Source organism: Oncorhynchus clarkii, chromosome 7, assembly GCF_045791955.1.
Source record: "Oncorhynchus clarkii lewisi isolate Uvic-CL-2024 chromosome 7, UVic_Ocla_1.0, whole genome shotgun sequence".
In the NCBI taxonomy this organism is placed as follows: Eukaryota; Metazoa; Chordata; class Actinopteri; order Salmoniformes; family Salmonidae; genus Oncorhynchus; species Oncorhynchus clarkii.
The window spans coordinates 48,696,608-48,718,514 of NC_092153.1; the positions used below are offsets into that span (position 1 = coordinate 48,696,608).

The following is a 21,907-nucleotide window of genomic DNA, read 5'->3' on the forward strand; positions in this document are numbered from 1 at the left end:
GTCAGTTACCAATCCATAACTGCTACCGGAGCTGGACCAGACCTCCCCTGTGGAGAAAGCAGCGGTGGTCCATATCGACGTGGAGCTTGTGTGTCATCGGCTCATCATCGATCACAGCTTGATGCAGGAAATCGGATGATTACAGTCCTTTTAATAGTTGGTGGATTGGAAGGGTGGTTGTTTTATTTCAGGGTTGGTTGAGATGAAACACTGTTAATTGGATGAGGACCCCCTTCCTCCTCCTCCCAGAACCTCTGCTGTGTGGTTAGGAAGTCATCCTCTTTATGACTTTATTGACCACTTAGATAAGCTTTTTGTTCTGCTGGCTCTGAAATCAGGTTGAAGTGTTTTAAATCCCCCCCTTTCTCTTCATCTCGTTTAATCTGTTCATAACAGACAACTCTATTTATTCCTGGCTCGACACACCTTTTCTTATTCTTAAAACTTCACTTATACTGCAAAACCTCTATCAATGAAATACATTTTTATTTCAGAATAGCCTGTAGTACTTAAAGCATAAGTCCCCCGTGAGAAAGTTATCCAAGTGAAAGGCTTTAGGTTGGATTATTGAGGTGACAGCGGAAGGGTAGAAATGGTTTAGTGAAGAAACCAGGTCTGTTGTTTATTCCTGGGTAGACATTGCTCATTCTGATATTTCCTCATGTCTTGTTGTGTGTATTCAGATGGGGTTTACAGTAGCAGATTGTTTCTGTACGAAAAGCTTCTAACCAATCGTATTTTGACACACACACACACACCAACCCATGGAACTGACTGGAGCTTGGTGTTTGTAACAGGCAAGTAATAGGCTGATTGGACTCTGATCTGATTTTTCAGAGGTTTTATATTTGCTATTGCAAATTACAAAGATATTTAAAACAGGAGCCAAGGGTAATATTTTTCTTAGCAGATGAATGAGTGTCCTGGCTTTCTCTCTCGCTCGCTCTCCTGTAACAGGAAGCTATAGCAGTCCATCCTGGACTCGGGTCCACGCCTTCCCTGATACATTTACCAGACTGCAGTGTGTATGTGAGCGTCCACGCCTTTAAGAAAGCAAGAGCCCTGTATGGTCTTTTTTTGCCAGTACACATTAATTGCCACTTGTTGTCTCTCTAAGTTCAGAGGTGTGCCCTTACTGGCACAAATTACATCTGACGGATTTCAAATGGCAGTTATAAAAACTGAATTAACGTAAATCTTCTGTTTTCTTAGTCTACTGGATTTTATTATTTGTGGAACAGCAAGGAGGAAACTCTCCCCTAGACAGTTGTCTGAGGAATGTTCTGCCATGACCTTGAGTTGTATTGATAACAAATTGAAAATCAATCGGAGCTATAAGTGGACATAAGCAGAGCACTGTTCTCCCTCCTGGTCCCTGACAATAATGGACCGACAGAACCCCCTCAGGCAGACCCACCACTGTTTGACTGATCCTTCTCCCCTTCCAGCCAGTCTTTCTCAACTAAATATTTAAACATGGCATACTTAAGCAAAGGTTTATTTAACTAGAAGTTTGAATTGCTGAGGTTTAAACCATTACAGGAGGCTCTGGAGAAAGTGGAGCACGACCCAGGTGATTGGCTAAAACAGGAGACGGTAATCACACACGTTGGCTGTGTTTAGATCACTGGGGAGTTGTACTCCCCTTCCTAGACCACAGACTTGTGTTCAATTTGGCGTCTTCTGTTCCTCTCTTCAAGCGGTATGCATTAGCAATATGTACAGTACTGTTGTTCTGCATAGCTGGCTGTGGTGTTGTAGAGTACATCTGAGGCTTTAGTAAACTGACAGAATGGGGCAATATCATGTATCAAGCTGCTGCTGTTGTTGCTCTGCTGTGGTCACCCTAATGAGGCTGATCATATCTATTATGAATGAAACATCTGGTCACTCCTCTCCTCTCCATATGGCAACTGTGGCGCTTGCAGGGAGAGGGGAGAGGGCTGAGGAGCTCCAAGGAGGAGAAGGTTCTGGAATAGAACTCTGCGGTTTTCCAGAACCATGCAGTCTGACTGACTGAATTGGAGCAACCAGCCTTAGAGACTGTTGCCCTATGTACATAGTCATTGAACCCTGGTCACTTTAATAATGTTCAGATGTTTTACCCACTTCATATGTATACACTGTATTCTAATCAAGGAGCTTAGTCATTAAACAGCCCTAGGATGTTTGGTGTGGGAGGATTAGAGAGCAGGTTGTTCACTGAAGAGGCTGTTCCATTTTCTTACTTCACGTTGATGCAAAATCATTTCTCTCTCAATCGCTCATGTTTATCAGTTGACATTTCCCTTTGCATCTTCTACACATACCTTTTTCAGCCGGAGGCAAACGTGACCCAGTTATGTTTTGAATCTGAATCCACATGTAGGACTGGGAAAGCTCACAGAGAGACGGGGGTAGGGTAATGTACTGTACACTGAGGAACGTGCTCCACAGCCCCTGAGAGCCAGGCTGTCTGTGGCTTGAGATGGATGGCTTGATGGATGGGGCCCAAGCAACACGTTTCTTCACGCTGAAGAGCTCTTGTTGTAAGTGGGCCAGCAAGGGCTGAAATAGCCTGCCCCTCAAGAGCCTCTCCTCAAGGTCACTCCAGAGCCCAGGCCCCTTCCATGCATGGAGCAGGAGAACACACGCTCTCTCTGTGGTCTAATGACTTCCCCAGCCTGGCTATAGCAGGGCCACTAGACGGAAGGACGGACGGATTATAATTTCCGCCAAACTGGCTACTCGTTATTCCTTTCCCCCCTTTTTCCTCTCTAAAAAAAATATATAATATAATATAATAATCACTTATCTGCTGGGAGCATTATTGTAGAAGAAGCATTATTGTAGAAGTGCTCTTGAGCTGAGCTGAGTATCCATCCAGAGCCTTAGTCCCCCTTAGTACTTGGCTGAGCCTGCTGGAAGAGACTGGTAACGGTAGTAGCAGAGATTTGGGGAATTACTCCAACCCCCTAAACCATCTATCTGAGGCTGGAAACAAGGTTAGATTCAACTTCCTTTCCCTCAGACTATCTAACTGGCTTGTTGGTCGCAAATGATTTGATGCGAGCCCTGTCTCTAAAAATGTACGTGGTTATCTCTGAGAAGTCATACCAGAAAATGACAATTCTGTCTCTCTCCTCAGTGATCAGCTATTGGGGTGAGACTTGGTAGCCTAGTGGTTAGAGCAGGGGTGGGCAATTTCAGGCCTCGAGGGCCTGATTGTTGTCACAGTTTTTCCCCAGCTAACACACCTGACTCCAATAATCACCTAATCATGATCTTCAGTTTAGAATGCAAGTTGATTAATCAGCTGTGTTTGCTAGGGATAGAGAAAAATGTGACACAAATTAGGCCCTCGAGGACTAGAGTTACCCACCCTTGGGTTAGAGCGTTGGGCAAGTAACCATAAGGTTGTTGGATTGAATCCCAGAGCTGATAAGGTAAAAATCTGTTGTTCTGCCCCTGAGCAAGGCAGTTTACCCACTGTTCCTAGGGTGCCGAAGCCGTGCATGTCGATTATGGTAGCCCCCCACACCTCTCTGATACAGAGGGGTTGGGTTAAATGCGGAAGACACATTTCAGTTGAATGTCTTCAGTTGTACAACTGACTAGATATCCCCCTTTTCCTTAGCTGCTGTGTTGACTCAGTGATAGTCATCATCAGCATTTGCCACGTGAAAGGAGAGAAGAGGATGGTGATGTTAAAACATTCAGTTGTGGGTCCATTTGGACCAACGCAAGCTTGGAAAAAATGCTGGTTTCTTATCCTGACAAATTTCATTTTCTATGTACTTCACTTCCTTCCTTGGTAAGGTTTAGATAATATTGGTTTATGATAACTCAAATCAAAGTGTTGGTTGTGTACACAGATTTGCAGATGTTATCCCACATGCAAGCAAAATGCTTGTTTCTAGCTCCAACAGTGCAGTAATACCTATAAATATTTACTAACAAAAATATAAATGCAACATGTAAAGTGTTGGTCCCATGTCTCATGAACTGAAATAAAATATCCCAGGCACTGCATCTCAGTGCTTGAGGCGTCACTACAACCCCGAGTTCGATCCCAGGCTGTGTCACAGCTGGCTGTGACCGGGAGACCCATTAGGCACAATTGGCACTGCGTTGTCCAGGTTAGGGGAGGGTTTAGCCGGCCGAGATTTCCTTGTCCCATCGCGCTCTAGCAACTCCTTGTGGCGGCCCGGGCGCCTGCAAGCTAATGCATTGACACATTGGTGCGGCTGGCTTCTGGGTTAAGCAAGCAGTGTGTCAAGAAGCAGTATGGCTTGGCAGGGTTGTGTTTCGGAGGACGCATGGCTCTCGACCTTCGCCTCTCCCGAGTCCGTTGGTGGAGTTGCAGCGATGGGACAAGACTTGAACTACCAATTGGATATCACAAAATTGGGGGAGAAAAAAAGGGGTAAAAATGTCATTGAAAAAATAGGTATATCCACCAGAGCTGTTGCCAGATAATTTAATGTTCATTTTTCTACCATAAACCAACAATGTCGTTTTAGAGAATTTGGAAGTACGTCCAACAGGCCTCACAACCGCAGACCTCGTGTAACCACGCCAGCCCAGGACCACCACGCCAGCCCAAGACCTCCACATCAGGCATCGTCACCTGTCGGACCATCTGAGACCAGCCACCCGGATAGCTGATGAAACTGTGGGTTTGCACAAATGAAGAATTTCTGCACAAACTGTCAGAAACCGTCTCAGGGAAGCTCATCTGCCTGCTCGTCATCCTCAGTAGGGTCTTGTCCTGACCGCAGTTCGATGTCGTGATCGACTTCACTGGGCAAATGCTCACCTTCCAGGGCCACTGGCAGGCTGGAGAAGTGGTGCTCTTCATGGCAGACAGCTTGTATGGCGTTGTGGTGGGCGAGCAGTTTGCTCATGTCAACGTTGTGAACAGAGTGCCCTGTGGTGGAGGTGGAGTTATGGTATGGGCAGATATAAGCTATGGACAACGAACAAAATTGCATTTTATTGTTGGCAATTTGAATTCACAAGGATACTGTGACATGACCCTGAGGCCATTGACGTACCATTAATTTTCTCCATCACCACATGTTTCAGCATGAAATGCATGGCCCCATGTCGCAAGGATCTGGACACAATTCCTGGAAGCTGAAAATGTCCCAGTTCTTTCATGGCCTGCATACTCACCAGACATATCACCTATTGAGCATGTTTGGGATGCTCTGGATTTACGTGTACGACATTGTGTTCCAGTTCTCGGCAATATCCAACTTCGCACAGCCATTGAAGAGGAGTGGGACCACATTTCACAGGACACAATCGACAGCCTGATCAACTCTATGCAAAGGAGTTGTGTCACGCTGAGAAAGGCAACTGGTGGTCACACCAGATACTGACTTTTTTTATTCGATTTTTTTTATCCACACCCCTACCTTTTTAAAAAATGATTGTCATTATCTGTGACCAACAGATGCATATTTATATTCCCAGTCATGTGAAATACAGATTAGGGCCTAATGTATTTATTTATATTGATTGACTTTTCTTATCCTAACTGCAGCTCTGTACAATCTTTGAAATTGTTGCATGTTGCATTTTTATATTTTTGTTCAGTGTATATAAAGAAAATAAGAATACACACAATTCAGAAAGAAATACCAGCTAAGATCCTCTCAGGAAGTGTAACTATAAAACATATTTCAATTGGCTTGTTTAAACTATCGTTCATCCTCTTTGATCAGGACAAAGTCACTGATATGCTAATGCATGCTTTGGAAGGGAGTGAACCTGTTCTCCTTAACTAAAATGACCATCCAGAGGCACTAAAGGAAATATTCCCCATGGCATGTTCCCCAAGCTGGCCCCTATGTTTTTATTAGAGCAGTAAAGAAACTAGGCCCTGGATCAGTTTATTGGGGAAAGGCTAAAGCCCATATGAAGAGGCAACAGGCCCCAGACCAGTTGACCCACTCTGCGGCTGTGAAGTGGGGACGCTGTCACTTACAGTTCCTCATAAAAGCCTGTGGAAAGACCTTAAATACAGGGTGAGGGGTAATTGATACTCTTGTGTTTGTAAAGGGGTTGGTATTGTGTACTTGTATGTGGGGCTAAAGACTGGCAGCCAGGGAGAGGCACTCCGCCATGTGTGAAGGGGGAATCCAGGCCAGACATGCAGCATCGGGAGAGAAAGCTGTAGGCTGACTCCAGGAGGTAAAGGAGAACAGAAAGATGACTGCAACATCCCCAAACTGAGAAAGTTGTCCAGAGCCACCAGCAGTTTTTAGCAGCTTCACAAACTGTCTCAACAAGTTCTGTTTAGTTTTTTTACTTTCCTTTTTCCTCTGCTAAAACACTGCCGAGGAGGCATTTGAGGAAAAATAAACACATCTTGATTTAATTACTAACTCCCCCTCATTATACTGTTTCCCCTTAGAAATTAACCATAAATCCGTTAAGCATATTTCACCAGAAATAAATCTATTTTTTGGGGTTTGGTCATCATTTTCCTTCTCTCGACCCATTCAATGCAAAACAAATAAGCAAATTAGCAGCAGTATTCGGACATTGTTAAACACCCCTAACACTAATTCTGGAAAGGAGCTTGGATAGCATTACTGCCTTAGAGCTATCGAAGTGTTTGTAAGATTACTTACATCTTGGCTATTTTGAGCCATTGTAATCTGGTTTGAGTCCACAAATAAACCTTTCAATACCAAATCACCTCTCCAAATGCGACAACTAATTGTGACTGACTTCACATAGTTAAATCAAGTATATATTTTGGTTTGAAACGGGATACACTGATTTCATTCTAAAAGTGGAACTATTTATTTTGGTCTCAAACATACCACAGGACCCAGTCGTTACACTGATATGCTTATGCCTATATATCAATTTTTCTACATTGGCTTTCAAGTTGTTTTACTATGATGTGAATATATACTTTGGGGCGGCAAGTGGTTAGAGCGTTGAGCCAGTAACCGAAAGGTTGCTAGATCGAAACCCTGAGCTGACAAAGTAAAAATATGTCGTTCTGCCCCTGAACAAGGCACTGTTCTTAGGCCATCATTGTAAATATGAATTTGTTCTTAACTGACTTGCCTAGTTAAATAAAGATTAAATAATAAATAAATAAAACATACTGAACAAAAATATAAACCCAATAATTGTCTAAGATTTGCTGAGTTACAGTTCATATAAGGAAATCGGTCAATTGAAATACATTCATTAGGCCCTGATTGATGGATTTCACATCACTGGGAAGGCTGGAGCCATGGGTGGGCCTGGGAGGGCATAGGCCCACACTCTTGGGAGCCAGTCCTACCCAATGGGGCGCAAGGCCCAGCCAAGCAGAATGTGTTTTTCCCCACAAAAAGGGATTTATTACAGACAGATATACACCTCGGCACCCTGGCCCCCCTCCGCACAGAAGATGCAGAAGCTGGATGTGGAGGTCCTGGGCTGGCGTGGTTACACGTGATCTGCGGTTGTGAGGCCGGTTGGACGTACTGACAAATTCTCTAACACAACATTGGAGGTGGCTTGTGGTAGAGAAATGAACATGGACTTATCTGGCAACAGCTCAGGTGGATATTCCTGCAGTTATCATGATTGATGATTGGCTGAGAAATTGATGATCAAATTATTGGGGAGGCTGTCTTGTTAAGACTTCAGTGCAGCTTTTGACATTATTGATCAGTCTGCTTCTGGAAAAATGTATGTGTTATGGTTTTACACCCCCTACTAAAATGTGGATAAAGAGCTACTTGTCTAACAAAACACATAGGGTGTTATTTCATGGAAGCTTCTCAAATATAATCCAGTTATAATCAGGAATTCCCCAGGGTAGCTGTTTAGGCCCCTTGCTTTTTTCAATTTTTACTAACGACATGCCACTGACTTTGAGTAAAGCCAGAGTGTCTATGTATGCGGATGACTCAACACTATACACGTCAGCTACCACAGCGACTGAAATGACTGCAACACTCAATCGGCTGCAGTTAGTTTGAGTGGGTAGCAAGGAGTAAGTTGGACCTAAATATTTCTAAACCAAAAAGCATTGTATATGGAACAAAACACTCACTAAACCCTAAACCTCAACTAATTATTGTAATAGATAATCTGGAAATTGAGCAAGTTGCGATGACTAAACTGCTTGGAGTAACCTTAGATTGTAAACTGTCATGGTCAAAACATATTAATGCAGTAGTAGCTAAGATGGGGAGAAGTCTGTCTATAATAAAGCGATGCTCTGCCTTAACAACACTATCAACAAGGCAGGTCCTACAGGCCCTAGTTTTGTCGCACCTTGACTACAGTTCAGTTGTGTGGTCAGGTGACACAAAAAAAAGGACTTAGGAAAATTGCATTTGGCTCAAAACAGGGCAGCATGGCTGGCCCTCGGATGTACACAGAGAGCTAATATTAATAATATTAACTACTGGCACACAGCTCGGACACCCATGCATACCCCACAATAAATGCCACAAGAGGTCTCTTCACAGTCCCAAACAGACTATGGGAGGCACACAGTACTACATAGAACCTTGACTACAGTTCAGTTGTGTGGTCAGGTGACACAAAAAAAAGGACTTAGGAAAATTGCATTTGGCTCAAAACAGGGCAGCATGGCTGGCCCTCGGATGTACACAGAGAGCTAATATTAATAATATTAACTACTGGCACACAGCTCGGACACCCATGCATACCCCACAATAAATGCCACAAGAGGTCTCTTCACAGTCCCAAACAGACTATGGGAGGCACACAGTACTACATAGAGCCATGACTTCATGGAACTCTATTCCACATCAAGTAACTGACACAAGCAGTAAAATTAGATTTTAAATAACGATAAAAAAACACCTTATGGAACAGCAGGAACTGTGAAGCAACACAAACATTGGCACAGACACATGCACACACACACACACACACACACACACACACACACACGATAGTATACGCACTATACATACACACGGATTTAGTACTGTAGATCTGTGGTAGTGGTGCAGTATGGGCCTGAGGGCACACAGTGTGTTGTGAAATCGATGAATGTATTGTAATGTTTTTAAAATTGTATAAACTGCCTCACTTTTGCTGGACTCCAGGAAGAGTAGCTGCTGCTCTGGCATTTTTAGTGTCCTTTTATTGTTCCCGGCACAAGGTGCACCTGTGTAATGATCATGCTGTTTAATAATCTTCTTGATATGCAACACCTGTCAGATGGATGGATTATATTGACAAAATCTAAAATGCTCACTAACAGGGATCAAAACAAATTTGTGCATAAAATTAGAGAGAAATACACTTTTTGTGCATATGCAACATTTCTGGGATCTTTTCGGTGTAGATTGGAAGTACAGTCAATTATGAACAGTTTTGTCCCAACTATGTTCCAATACCCTTGTGTTCAAAAACGTTCTTGCCTCTCACATTTCCTTCCTGTTCATTGATGTGGATGAGGTGAAAGGTGAAGCTATTGTTCACCTCTGTGGTCCTGCAGAAAGTAGTCAATGACAGGGAGCTATTTCAGAGGCCTAGTAACAATGTTTTATATATATATATATCTGTTGATAAACTGCTTATAAGCATTTGATAACCAAGCAGTATGTAAAATCACCTCTTAGACTACAGTGTATTGTGAAATAAAGGCAGTTTGATTACCTTACTCCAGTCCACACTAGTATTCTGTAGACCATAGGCTATGACCCTTCTCCTCCATTATATTGGTAATTGTTATGCATTTTGTTTAGTGGCTTATACCTCCAATACCCCACAGTCTATTCATTTTCTTCCTCGCTCTCTCTCTCTCTCTCTCTTAGCTGATTGCCAGGGGGCAGTTGATTTGGGGAAATGGTTTAATTTGCATGCAAATGATTCCAAAACACCAGTCATTCACACCGCTAATTATACCAACGTTAGGACGGTGACTTTCTGACATCACGGTTGGTCATTGGCAGTCGGGAGGTGAGGCGGTGGTGGTGCAGCCAGGCACTTATTCAGCCAGGCAGTCAGGCGAGTAAGTCGCTGCTCAGCGCTCCGTATGGTTACGCACTAAAAGTCCCTGTGGAATTGTTTTTTACTTTCTAGTTTTCTGTTGCTACCTCCGAAAGGATTGTTTTGGATTTGTTCGGAACGTACACCTTTTAAGCTATTGTATTATCTCAACGTAGGTGGACTAACTGTAGGAGTATTTGTGTTCAACCACTTATTGTTTTTTTTTTCTACACGTATAGCGTTACTTCCAAGAATCCGTGCGCTTGACGGATGTGTTTGCGGAGCAGCTTGACTAAAATACTCGCGGAGCGAGGGGGACAATAGTCTAGAAACATATTGCGGCTTCGCACGGACCGGAGAGGGAGAGCGCAGGATTCGTAAAACTGTGACGCATGAATAGTAGGCTAGCCTAGACTATGAAAAGGCTTGCAATGATGAAAGTGTGTTTGAAAACTAACATCACCGGAAGCAGAGCCATGCTCTCCCTCTCACCTACTTTGTAATAAGGTAAGCAAAGCCTATAATCTACCCTTTGCTCCATTATTTTGTATCAAGCTGTTATTGCGCAGTTGACAAGGCTATTTTTGCGCCCTGTTGTGTCCCAACCTTCACGACACTATCTATTTCTGTTTGTAAATTGTGGTTTTGTTCTGTGATTCTGCCCTCATGTACATTTGACCAGTATGCCTATGCTCTCGGGAGTCTTCTCAAGTACCCCCCGTGGATAGGCAAAGTACCCGCAGGGGTCCTAGTTTCCCCGGTTAGGAACCACTGGTTTAGTTTACGAGGAAGAAATAACAAAACTGCCAGCCTGGGTGAACTGTTAATGCGGTTGAAAGGGTTTGATATTTTCTCACCGCAAGATAGGCTACACTGTAGAACACAGCGGCCAACAAATGTAGCCTATGTGTCTCTCTTGGTGTGCTCGATTTAAACAAAAATCATATCTACATCAGTGGGCTATGAGTTTAAATGTATTTGACAATTAAGCGTTCATGGTTTAGCAGTAGGCTAAATGTTACCATTGCTAGTGCTACTACTTAGGAACGTATCATTCTTTAATAAAAAAAAAAAGTGTGTTCTCGCACGCAATAGTATAAATAGTCTAACTATCTTCACCTCTCATTCATAGGCTATCCTCTGTAATGGGTGTGTTACCTCTTCTCTTCGTGGTGCGTGGTCAAGCTAACCAGAGCCTTTCAGTGGGATTAGATTCTGTTGTGTTGCCTCTAATGATCTGGCACTGGCCGGACGCGGGATTGATCGAGTCAGGATAGGTCATTTTGGATTAGCATATGAACGGATTTACTGGGGAATAATGAATAAATTGACACTCCAGCAGCTGGATACGAGTCCAGGGGTAATGGAAATATCAGGCTGTATTGCTCTGAAACATCTAGACTACCGGTTGTCTCAATTCATAGGCAACCAACCATCTGTCTTGGTTAAAAAAATACCTTTTGGATACCATCCATTTTCAACACCAGACATTTTTTAATTCAGTCCATTAGGCTACATTTAGACTAGTTGTGTTTGTCAGCTTTTCAAACTTGCTGATCATTTTACAGATGGGTTCCCCAATCACAGTTTGACAGTCTGTCATGAGAGAACCATAGTTACGGTTCCATATGAGAACTGAAGTCTCAGGAGTCTGAAAAAACCTGCCCCTCTTTGACTTGCCATGCATATGTAGCAGTTACCGAACAAGTAAACACATATGAATAATTAATAGGATCTTCTGGTATGAAGCTGCTGTAGCTGAAAAGCATCATGCTCAGTTAGATGTTACATAACTCGAATCCTTGCTCACTTCCTGCACTTCCCACTCTAAATCTGCACAAATCACAGAGGCAGTGTAGAGAGATGACTGCCCCCCCCCCCCCCACCCCCCCATTGCGTCAGGTGGTCGCAGGGCTAATCTCCATTAGATGGAACATATTGGATCAGTCACCAGTAATTAGCTGCTAATAACAAATGCCTTTGAGTTTGATTCCTCTTCAGAATGTTGTTCAGTGATTTAAAGCTGAACATGCATGCTTCAATAAATGACCAAATTAGGCCAAACAAAGAGTAAATACTTTGTTACTGTTTCCTTTGACACAGTACCATTGCATGTTCAAGGGTTTTCAGGAATGTAATCTTAATTGCGCTGAATGGAAATGTTCATCTGATCTCAGAGAACAAAAGGCAGTTAAAAAATAAAGAATATGTCCTCTTTTCCATGCAAAACAAAAGGAGCAGAGACATTTTTCTGCTGCCTACCTCCAGCTGTTCCTCGAAACCTCTCCTCTGGGCTGCCATTTAAACATGGTGTCTAATCTGTCCGTAATGATGCCATGAAAAGCACCATTGGCTCTCTGGGAGCTACTCCAGAATGAGTCTGGGTTCTTTTCAAATACCACATCAAGCCCTCTCAACTCCATGGCTGTTTTTCAGGAAGACGAGGGTTGTGGGTGTGTTGCACACTTTAGAGGAGGTGTTTACGAACCTGAATGACAATTTACCCTATGGCAGATGTACCTGTTAAAGTTGGGTTAAATGAATGGCGCCATCGCTCAACCCAACCTGTTGAGTATTCCCTCAACTGGCAGAGGATTTGTACCAGTACCTCAGAGGATTTGTACTAGTCCGTAGGTGGTTAACTTCTTGATGCACCCACCCTGTTAGCGGGATCATTTTCATCAACATCCGCTGAATTGCAGGGCGCCAAATTCAAATTAAATTACTACAAATACTGAATTTTCATGAAATCACAAGTGCAATATAGCAAAACACAGTTTAGCTTGTTGTTAATCCACCTGGCATGTCAGATTTCAATACAGCTTTTCGGCGAAAGCATAACAAGCGTTTATGTAAGAACATCTCTCTCAGTACACCAAAATATTACAAACAGTAGCAGCCAAGTAGATTGGTCACGAAAGTCAGAAAAACAATAGATTAAATCGCTTACCTTTGATGATCTTCAGCTGTTTGCACTCACGAGACTTACAGTTACACAATAAATGTTCCTTTTGTTCCATAAAGATTATTTTTATATCCAAAATACCTCCATTTGGTTGGCGCGTTTTATGTTTAGAAATCCACAGGCTCGAGCGGTCATGACGGAGCAGACAAATTCCAAATAGTGTCCGTAAAGTTTGTAGAAACATGTCAAATGTTTTTTATAATCAATCCACGGTTTGTTTTTACAATATATAATCGATAGTATTTCAACCGGGACTGTAGCTTCTTCAATAGGAGAGAGAGAGAGAGAAAATGTCTGCTCCAAACTGTTGCGCATGCAAAACGCTGCTGGCACCCAGCCATACAATGACGCAATGTGATCTTTCTCGCTCATTTTTCAAAATAAACGCCTGAAACTATGTCTAAAGACTGTTCACAACATGTGGAAGCCATAGGAAAGGGAATCTGGTTGATATCCCTTTAAATGGAGCGAAGGCAGGCAATGGAACAGAGAGCTTTCAGGAAAAACAGCACTTCTGGGTTGGAATTTCCTCAGGTTTTTGCCTGCAATATCAGTTCAGTTATACTCACAGACAATATTTTGACAGTTTTGGAAACTTTAGAGTTTTCTATCCTAATCTGACAATTATATGCATATTCTAGATTCTGGGCCTGAGAAATAGGCCGTTTCATTTGGGTATGTTTTTCATCCAAACATCAAAATACTGCCCCCTACACTCAACAGGTTAAGAAATCCAGAGTGGTGCATAAATAATGCTTAATAAAATACAGTATGTATCTCTAGTCTAGTTAGAACTTGTGTGTGGGTCAGTCTAGTTTCTTGGGCATCGGTTTCACCAGTGGATTGAGCCTGTGCGGTTGGTGTGTCTACTGACTGTGCAGTGTGTCAGAGTGTAGCTGTTTAACTTGGCTGTTGCCGGGGAGATGTGGAGGAGAGATGCGATGATTAACACTGCGGTGGTGAATGATTGTCTGCTTACATCCGTCTAAGGGATTATTGTCCTCTCGGATACCTTCCAGTCCATAAAGGGTTCCTGCTGTACTCTGGCCATGGAAGGCTTTATCTGCCCCAGGAGAGGAAAGGCTAGTCATGTTTAAAGGGGAAACCGTCTACTTCATTTACTTCGTTCTCCTCCCTTCGTGGAGGCGTTGGTGATGCACTTGCATTACCAGAGTACTCAATTCCCCCTAATTGAAGTTGTGTAGATGACTAGTGTAACATGGGATAGTGTTTCAGGCTGGAAATCCCAGTCATGTGCAGCATGTTGTAAATCAGAGGCTTAGGCCCTGGGCATATCTCTGCCAATTCTGAAGCAGGGAGATCAGATGTTTGGGAGGTGAATCACTGGACGATGGCCTCCATCTGGAGAGAGACTCATGGGTCTCACGGGACTCCAGCCCTCCTGCTCACATGCCCAGCTCAAAGACAAGGAGAACCATTGGCTTGGTGTTTTGTAAGGCCTCTGTCTGTATCATTTTAAAACAGAGACTACTCTAACCAGGAATGCAGTGTGAAACACTCTCCTCCAGGCCCAATGTACTTCTCCAGGCTATATTTAAACCCCTATCGCTAAGCCTGCTCGCCACCAAAAAGGCAGAAGGAATCCGCTAGCATCAAGAGGAGTGGGAGATGTGTGTGTGTGTGTGTGTGTGTGTGTGTGTGTGTGTGTGTGTGTGGCATATTTATTAACATTTTTTCTTCTTTCTTTTGGCGTGGTTTCCTGAATCATCTCTCCTGTGTTCTAACGTACATTCGGTGTGTGTGTGTGTGTGTGTGTGTGTGTGTCTGAGTACGTGTGTGTGTGTGTGTGTGTGTGTGTCTGAGTACGTGTGTTTGTCTCCTGTTAATCACACATCCATTAGTAATGATGGGGGACTGCTGTATTGTAATGAGAGGACTCCGGATGCTTTAGCCCCAGGCTAGGTGTCCTACCTCTGGGATGGGCTGTTTAATGATCTATTCTCCTCCACTGTACGGATGGACTGGTTGTCAGGGAGCTGGTGACTTAGTCTGCAAGGCCTGGCTCCATGTACTACTTACCACTTCCATCAGTATTCATAGATTAGATATCTTGGCATTTCAGTATATGTTGCTTTAATATTCATGGAGACTGCTCTCTGAAGCCAATCGCCTCCAGGAGCTCAGGTAGATTGCCCTTGCCAAAGGATATTGAAGAAGCAGATATCTGCCTTTTAGACTAGACCCCAGACATGCATCACTAGTTTAACTAGTCAAAGTTTTCCACTAACATAATTGGGGAATCCATCTTTACAAAACCATATATCATTTTTTTTGTTCTCAATAGTAATCAGCCTCCTCTCTATTTCACTTCATAATGCTTATTTAAATAACTAGTTAATAACAACCCATTGCAGATGCAAATGTTTAGTTTGCTCTTTATAAAGGCATAAACGCTCTTTCGGTGGTGAGGCTATATCAGGTGGTGTATCTAGCTAACTACACTGTTCCCAGTAAGAGCCTCTTTCTTTTTGCCGTCAAAGAGGCCTTAAGCCCCTGTTCCTCTGACCCTGTGCTGCCCACCAGGCGTCTGGCTGGATTATGGGTTTGGCTGCCTGAGGGGCAGCAGAGGTTAGTGGATATGACCTGCAGGCTAACCCAATGTCTGCTGGTTACAGGGTCTGCTGCCCTAACAGAGGGCTTTCACCATGTGTATTTGTGTCTGGGTGTTCACAACTTCAGTTTGTTCTGTTTTTAGGGGGGGGCACAAGTCACATATACTATGCTTAGATTGAAAAGAACATAAAAACGAAAGAGCCACACTCTAACAAACATTAGCAATTGTTCTTCTGTATGCAAACAAAACGGATACCTTGTGTGGGTTTGTTAACCCGTTATCTGGTTCTTGATTAATGAGAACAGAGTTTTATCCTGTCTGAGCATCTGAGACAGTTTGAAGGTAACCTTGTAAAGACAGGAGGATAAATGTGTATTTACAGTACTGCTTTCCATCACTGTCAGATGCTCGGCGAATCATTTCCTTAACCGGTTTGTCATTATGTCCTCACTCGCGTTACCTAGAGAATTGTGGGAGCTAGAATGTCTCTGAGATCCTTCTTGCTCGGTGAGACGCGCGGCAGGAAGCCTTGACATTTGAACCCTGGCCCTTGAACTATTGTGGAGTTTAAATTTCACATGCTTTGTTGCTTTGCAATAGAAAACCCTCAAAACAAAGATAGATATTGGAAGAGTTCTGAACTCAACCCACATTTTGCCGTACGTACAAGACATATGTCCTGGTTAAACAGTGTTTAATATCACTATTCACTTTGACATGTGTCCACTCTAAGCTTTGCTTATGGATGGATAACTGTTGATCACTTTTATCTTCCCTGAAGAAAGATCTGTGTCTACTGTAAGCTTTTCTAACTCGTCGCTGCTCTCTGTCCCCGTGTCCTGTAGGAAGATCTGTGTCCATTGTAAGTGCAGGCTTGAGGAGCATGTGATGACAGCCGTGCCTCTAGAGATGGAGAAGACCGTCACTAAGCTGATGTATGACTTCCAGAGGAACTCCACCTCAGACGACGACTCAGGCTGCGCGCTGGAGGAGTATGCCTGGGTGCCCCCGGGGCTCAAACCTGAACAGGTATGAAAGATGGACACGCTCACCGGGGAGTAGGGTTTGATTTCCCTCTGTGTTGGATCAAAGATTTATTCACCGTCTTATGTTGCGTGTTTGGTGTTCAAGTAAGACGATTTGGTTTACAAGGATTATGTGACGCCGGGGTTTGAATTAATATCTAATTCCTTCTGCTTGCAAACTGTTTACTCGTGGTTTCAGAAGCCCGTTGTTGACTTTGCTAGGCTGGGATATGCCGAAACACATGACATGGCCTGTGAGCATCCAAGAAACCATCTTCACAAGGCCCTTGTGTACCGAAGGTGTGCGTGTGTGGGAGTTTTTTTATTTTATTAGACAATGAAACCTTTATACATATGACTTTCATTTTCTTGATGAACTGTTAGCAAGCCTTATTGCCTGTGCAATGGGGTGGTCAATACACTGTTAACTCATCCCCCAATTTCAGTCGCGCAAGGCTGAGCACAGCCATTTTTCATCCCCAAGGGCCACGTGACCTCCAGTCAATTAAGCTCCACTTTAAAAGCAGCAGAACACCGGCCTGCCAAACTGGAGACTGGAGAGGATAGACTGACGGATGGCTTTCCAAAGCAGTAGGGCAGTGAGACTGGGAATGTTACCGTTAAAGGAGAGGCTTTGCATTGAGGAAATAGGCTATAGTTTGTAGGATTTACTGCTGGTTGCATACTTATGTACATTAGATTTCCACGTATACAGTAAAGCTCTTCCAAACCTGACGTACAAGTCAGTCATAGAAATGTGTTTTTTGACCCTGCACGGTGGGGGGAGGATACCCATTGAGGTACTTTTCAACGCCCTGCCCAGCCACAGAGGGAGATGGTGAATACCACCAGTTAATCTGTAGAATCTGAGCTCCATCCAGGTGTAGGTTTCTCCTCAGGGACACAGTCCCACTGCTCCATCAGGAGGAGCCTGCTATTCAGTCTCAACTGGTGTCAAGTCACCATTCTGTAACTACATATTTTAGCAGTCCACAAAGACTGTGGGAATAACTAAACATGATTTCCCCTTGCTCTGTAATGAATGTCTGGATTTGTGCAGTAACAAAATTGTATTAGCAATGTGAAACAAAGAATTTCAGCTGCATTCCAGCCACAATAATCATGCTTTTGTTATCTCTGAAACCAGGTATCAGAGTTTATTGGTTTTTAATTCAAAGGGAACTGAGTTTCCTGAACATTGCTTTTACTCATTTTTAATAGGACTGCCATTATTGACTGTTCTGGTCTCAGGAAGGCCCAGCCAATATGCTCTCTCTCTCTCTCTCTCGATGTCAGAGCTAATAAAATGTCAGGAAGTTGCCAGGATACGGGAAGCTGAGACCAAATATGTTACTAAAGCAGCCATTACTGATGTCTCTGCTGTTGAAGAGGCAGATCACGGAGTGTCACAAGAGATAGGGAAGAATCTGCTTTTGTCATCCAAGAGGATCTGGTACAAATCTTAAAGCTTTTATTATTTCATGCTTTTGTAGATTTAAAGATAACCTTTACACTTACATTGAAGGAAATGGCAGTCTGTTACTATTTATTGTACTTTGGAATGGCAGTCCTCCCTCCTTGTCCATGTGTGGCAGGCTGTTGCCATGGTGTTTTTGTTAGTGTGATATGTCCAATAAACACTCACTGTTGCTTGTTATAGTGTGTCAGGATTGGTCTTTGGTTGTGTCCTAGACGCTGTCAGTCTCTCCCGTGAACGGAGATGAAAAACAGCTGTGGGGGAGGTTGGTTTCTAACATAAACCCTGCTATTAGATTTATCCTTTAAAAGCTGTACATTCTCTGTATAATTAGAGAGAAGATTCAATCTAAGGCCATTTACACTGAACAAAAATATACATGCAAGCTGTAAAGTGTTTCATGAACTGAAATAAAAGATCCCAGAAATGTTCCATATGCACAAAAAGCTTATTTCTCTCTGATTTTGTGCACTCATTTGTTTACATCCTTGTTAGTGAGACATTTCTCCTTTACCAATTTCTCCTTTACCATCCACCTGACAGGTGTGGCATATCAAGAAGCGGAATAAACAGCATGATCATTACACAGGTGCACCTTGTGTTGGGGATAATAAAAGGCCACTCTAATATGTGCAGTTTTGTCACAAAACACAATGTCACAGATGTCTAAAGTTTTTAGGGAGGGTGCAGGAATGTCTTCCAGAGCTTTTGCTAGAGAATGGAATGTTAATTTCTCAACTATAAGCTGCCTATAACATCGTTTTAGAGAATTTGGCTCTACTTCCAACCGGCCTCACAACTGCAGACCACGTGTATCCACGCCAGCCCAGGACCTCCACATCCAGCTATTTCACCTGTGGGATCATCTGGGAACAGCTACCCGGAGAGCGGATGAATCTCTGGGTTTGCAAAACGGAAGAATATCTGCACAAACTGTCCCATGGAAGCTCATATGTGTGCTCGTCATCCTCAGCAGGGTCTTGACCTGACTGCAGTTTGGTTTTGTAACCGACTTCAGTGGCCAATGGCACGCTGAAGAAGTGTGCTCTTCGTGGATGAATCTCGGTTTCTACTGTACCGGGCAGATGGACACGAACACAATTGCTTTTTATCGATGGCAATTTGAAGGAGCGCAATTTGAATGCACTGAGATTCTGAGGCCCATTGCTGTGCTATTCATCCGCCGCCATCGCCTCATGTTTCAGCGTGATAATGCACGGCCCCATGTCACAAGGATCTGTACACAATTCCTGGAAGCTGAAAATGTTCCAGTTCTTCCATGGCCTGCATACTCACCAGACATGTCACCCATTGAGCATGTTTGGGATGCTCTGGATCGCCGTGTACGACCGCGTCTTCCAGTGTCCCCCCCCCCCCCCCCCAATTTCCATCAACTTCGCACAGCCATCGAAGAGTAGTGGGACATCATTCCACAGGTCACAATCAACAGCCTGATCAACTCTATGCGAAGGAGATGTGTCATGCTGCTTAAGGCAAATGGTGGTCACACCAGATACTGACTAATTAATTTATTTAAATTGACTGATTTACTTATATGGACTGTAACTCAATAAAATCTTTGAAATTGTTGCATGTTGCCTTTTATATTTTTGTTCAGTGTAGTTTCTATGGCCCTAATTATGATTATTATTATTATTCCAATCTGCTCATCCTTACTGGCTCTGGGGGGTGTGAGACCGTTTCTCAGTACACCTCGTGTTATTTCCAAGAATCACAGATTTGCTGTCATAGAACATGTTGCAGAGTGTTTTGTTTTAAGTTTGGATGTCAGAGGCTTTCAATATCTATATATTTGTTGTTATTTTGTTGCAGTGAATAAATGCAGAAGGCGTCTTCATTATTCAGGGATATCCATATAGTTTTGGTGCCAGGCCCTTGGTACCGCACCCAAGGACAAAGCTGACAGGTTCCAGTCCAAAGATCCATTCATTAGATAGATGGGCCATTAAAATTGGCTACCTGTGGCCCTGTGGTCAGCACATATTAATTGCCTCTCCTGTACTTCTGGCGCTCTAATCTCTTCGTCCCTCTCTCTCTTTCCGTCTTCTGGCGCTCGATGCTCCTGAAATCACGGCCATTGATGAACACTGGCCCCGATTTTCTGCTTTCCCCCCCCCTGTGTAACTCTGAAAGACTAATACATTTCACCAAGATGACATTCGTTGTTGGCCGGCATAATGTGAAGAATGTAGCAGTCATTTTGAATAGCGAGACGAGCGTTACGCCTCTGTCTGACACACACACACGGGTCATTAATGTAATTGACTGTATGTGTATGTTCCTGTGGAAGGAGTTTCAAGTGGTAGTAACCACTTTTTGGTTACTAAATGATTCCATATGTGTTATTTCATAGAGTTGATGTCTTCACTATTATTCTACAGCGTAGAAAATAATACAAATAAAGAAAAACCCTTGAATGAGAAGGTGTGTCCAAACTTTTGACATTTTCTTCCAATACTCATATAGCCTATAGGATTCCAATAAATGTTAATTTGCCACTTATGGGCCAATCTCAATACCATGTCACTAGTGGTAGTGGCCTGACCAGCCCTGGTTTCTCTCCCGTCAGGTTCATCACTACTACAGCTCCCTGCCCGAGGACAAGGTTCCCTATGTGAACAGCCCAGGAGAGAAGCACCGCATCAAACAACTCCTCCATCAGCTGCCCCCACACGACAATGAGGTAGGACCCTTATCCCTTCTCCCGTCTGCCTCCCGGGCACACAGATATTGGGGAAGGGGGCATTTGTCACCGTGACATCTTAACTCTCTAGTGTCTCTAACTCTGGATCATTTGTGTTTGTCTCTGCAGCCCTTTTATTACATGTTGAATAATCTGTGTGTTTTGCAGGTGCGTTACTGTAACACTTTGGACGATGAAGAGAAGAGGGAGCTCAAACTCTTCAGTAACCAACGGAAACGGGAGAATCTGGGCCGCGGCAATGTGAGACCATTTCCCGTGACGATGACGGGAGCGATCTGTGAGCAGGTACGGTAACTCCGGTGGGAATGGGACTGGTTCACTCACAGGCGCTCACACGAGAAGGGCAGAGGTAGGACAGACACATGGTAGAGGTTATACAGGGGTGGCCATAGTTGGATGGATATGATAGAAATACGCGTATAGTCATCTCTCACACGAAAAAAACACATTACAAAAGTGATCAAAGAAAATACTGTATAGGCAAAGGACTCGCCTGTCTTTTGTGGTAGAATCTGACAGTACCCATCGACATTTCTGTCTTTTATTGTGATTCACCCCGTGAAGAGCTCAGCTGACATTTTAAAAGAAGCTGATAAAAATGGAGCGTCACATTCAAATCATGACCCAGCCTCTCAACTGTGGTAGATCTGCCTGTCTGTGTTTTCCCTCATCTCTCCCAGTAGCTTGGCCAGAACAAATGTCACACTGACACACTGATGGCTTATAGGATCCTTGACGCTGTGTTTTTGATCCTAACTCTTCACCTTATGTTAGACTGTGCCTTGGAACGTACCTTCCAGATTTGATCTCCTGAAGGTACATAGCAGTCTAGATAAACAAATCTTGATGTTGCTTTAGTCTACACCACATTGTTTTCATTCAGAAAAACACTCAGCCCCTAGTCATTCCCTTACTGACCTGAGGCAAGTTCTGCAGTCCTCTGTTATGCTTATGCCCGGTTTGTATCCATGTTTTACTCACTGTGTTTCTTGCTAAGCAGACAACCACAGGACTGAGTGTGTAAGGAAGCAGATTATTCTAAGGGTGTGTATTGATTGAATTCCCTCCCCTGGCTGACCTCTATGCGTAACAGGTCTGTGTGCCAGTTAGATCATCTGATTCTCTTCTCTCCCTTTCTGTCTCTGTCCCACCCCTCTAAATGTCCCTC

General features: G+C 43.5%; 1 protein-coding gene across 2 annotated transcripts in view; it reads left to right on the plus strand.

Annotated features, from left to right (window-relative positions):
- The window catches only part of LOC139413412 (prickle-like protein 2), a 114,320-nt gene that overhangs the window by 83,876 nt on the left and 8,537 nt on the right, over nucleotides 1–21,907 (plus strand). Inside the window, exons 1-4 of one of the 2 annotated variants that reach the window (XM_071160766.1) lie at nucleotides 9,936–10,479; nucleotides 16,358–16,541; nucleotides 20,605–20,718; nucleotides 20,887–21,024. In XM_071160766.1, coding sequence (XP_071016867.1) covers nucleotides 16,401–16,541; nucleotides 20,605–20,718; nucleotides 20,887–21,024 — 393 coding nt within the window. In that variant the 5' untranslated portion in view covers nucleotides 9,936–10,479; nucleotides 16,358–16,400. Of the gene's footprint in view, nucleotides 1–9,935; nucleotides 10,480–16,357; nucleotides 16,542–20,604; nucleotides 20,719–20,886; nucleotides 21,025–21,907 lie in introns of those variants that run through there. The other variant, XM_071160767.1, reaches the window with a different exon arrangement.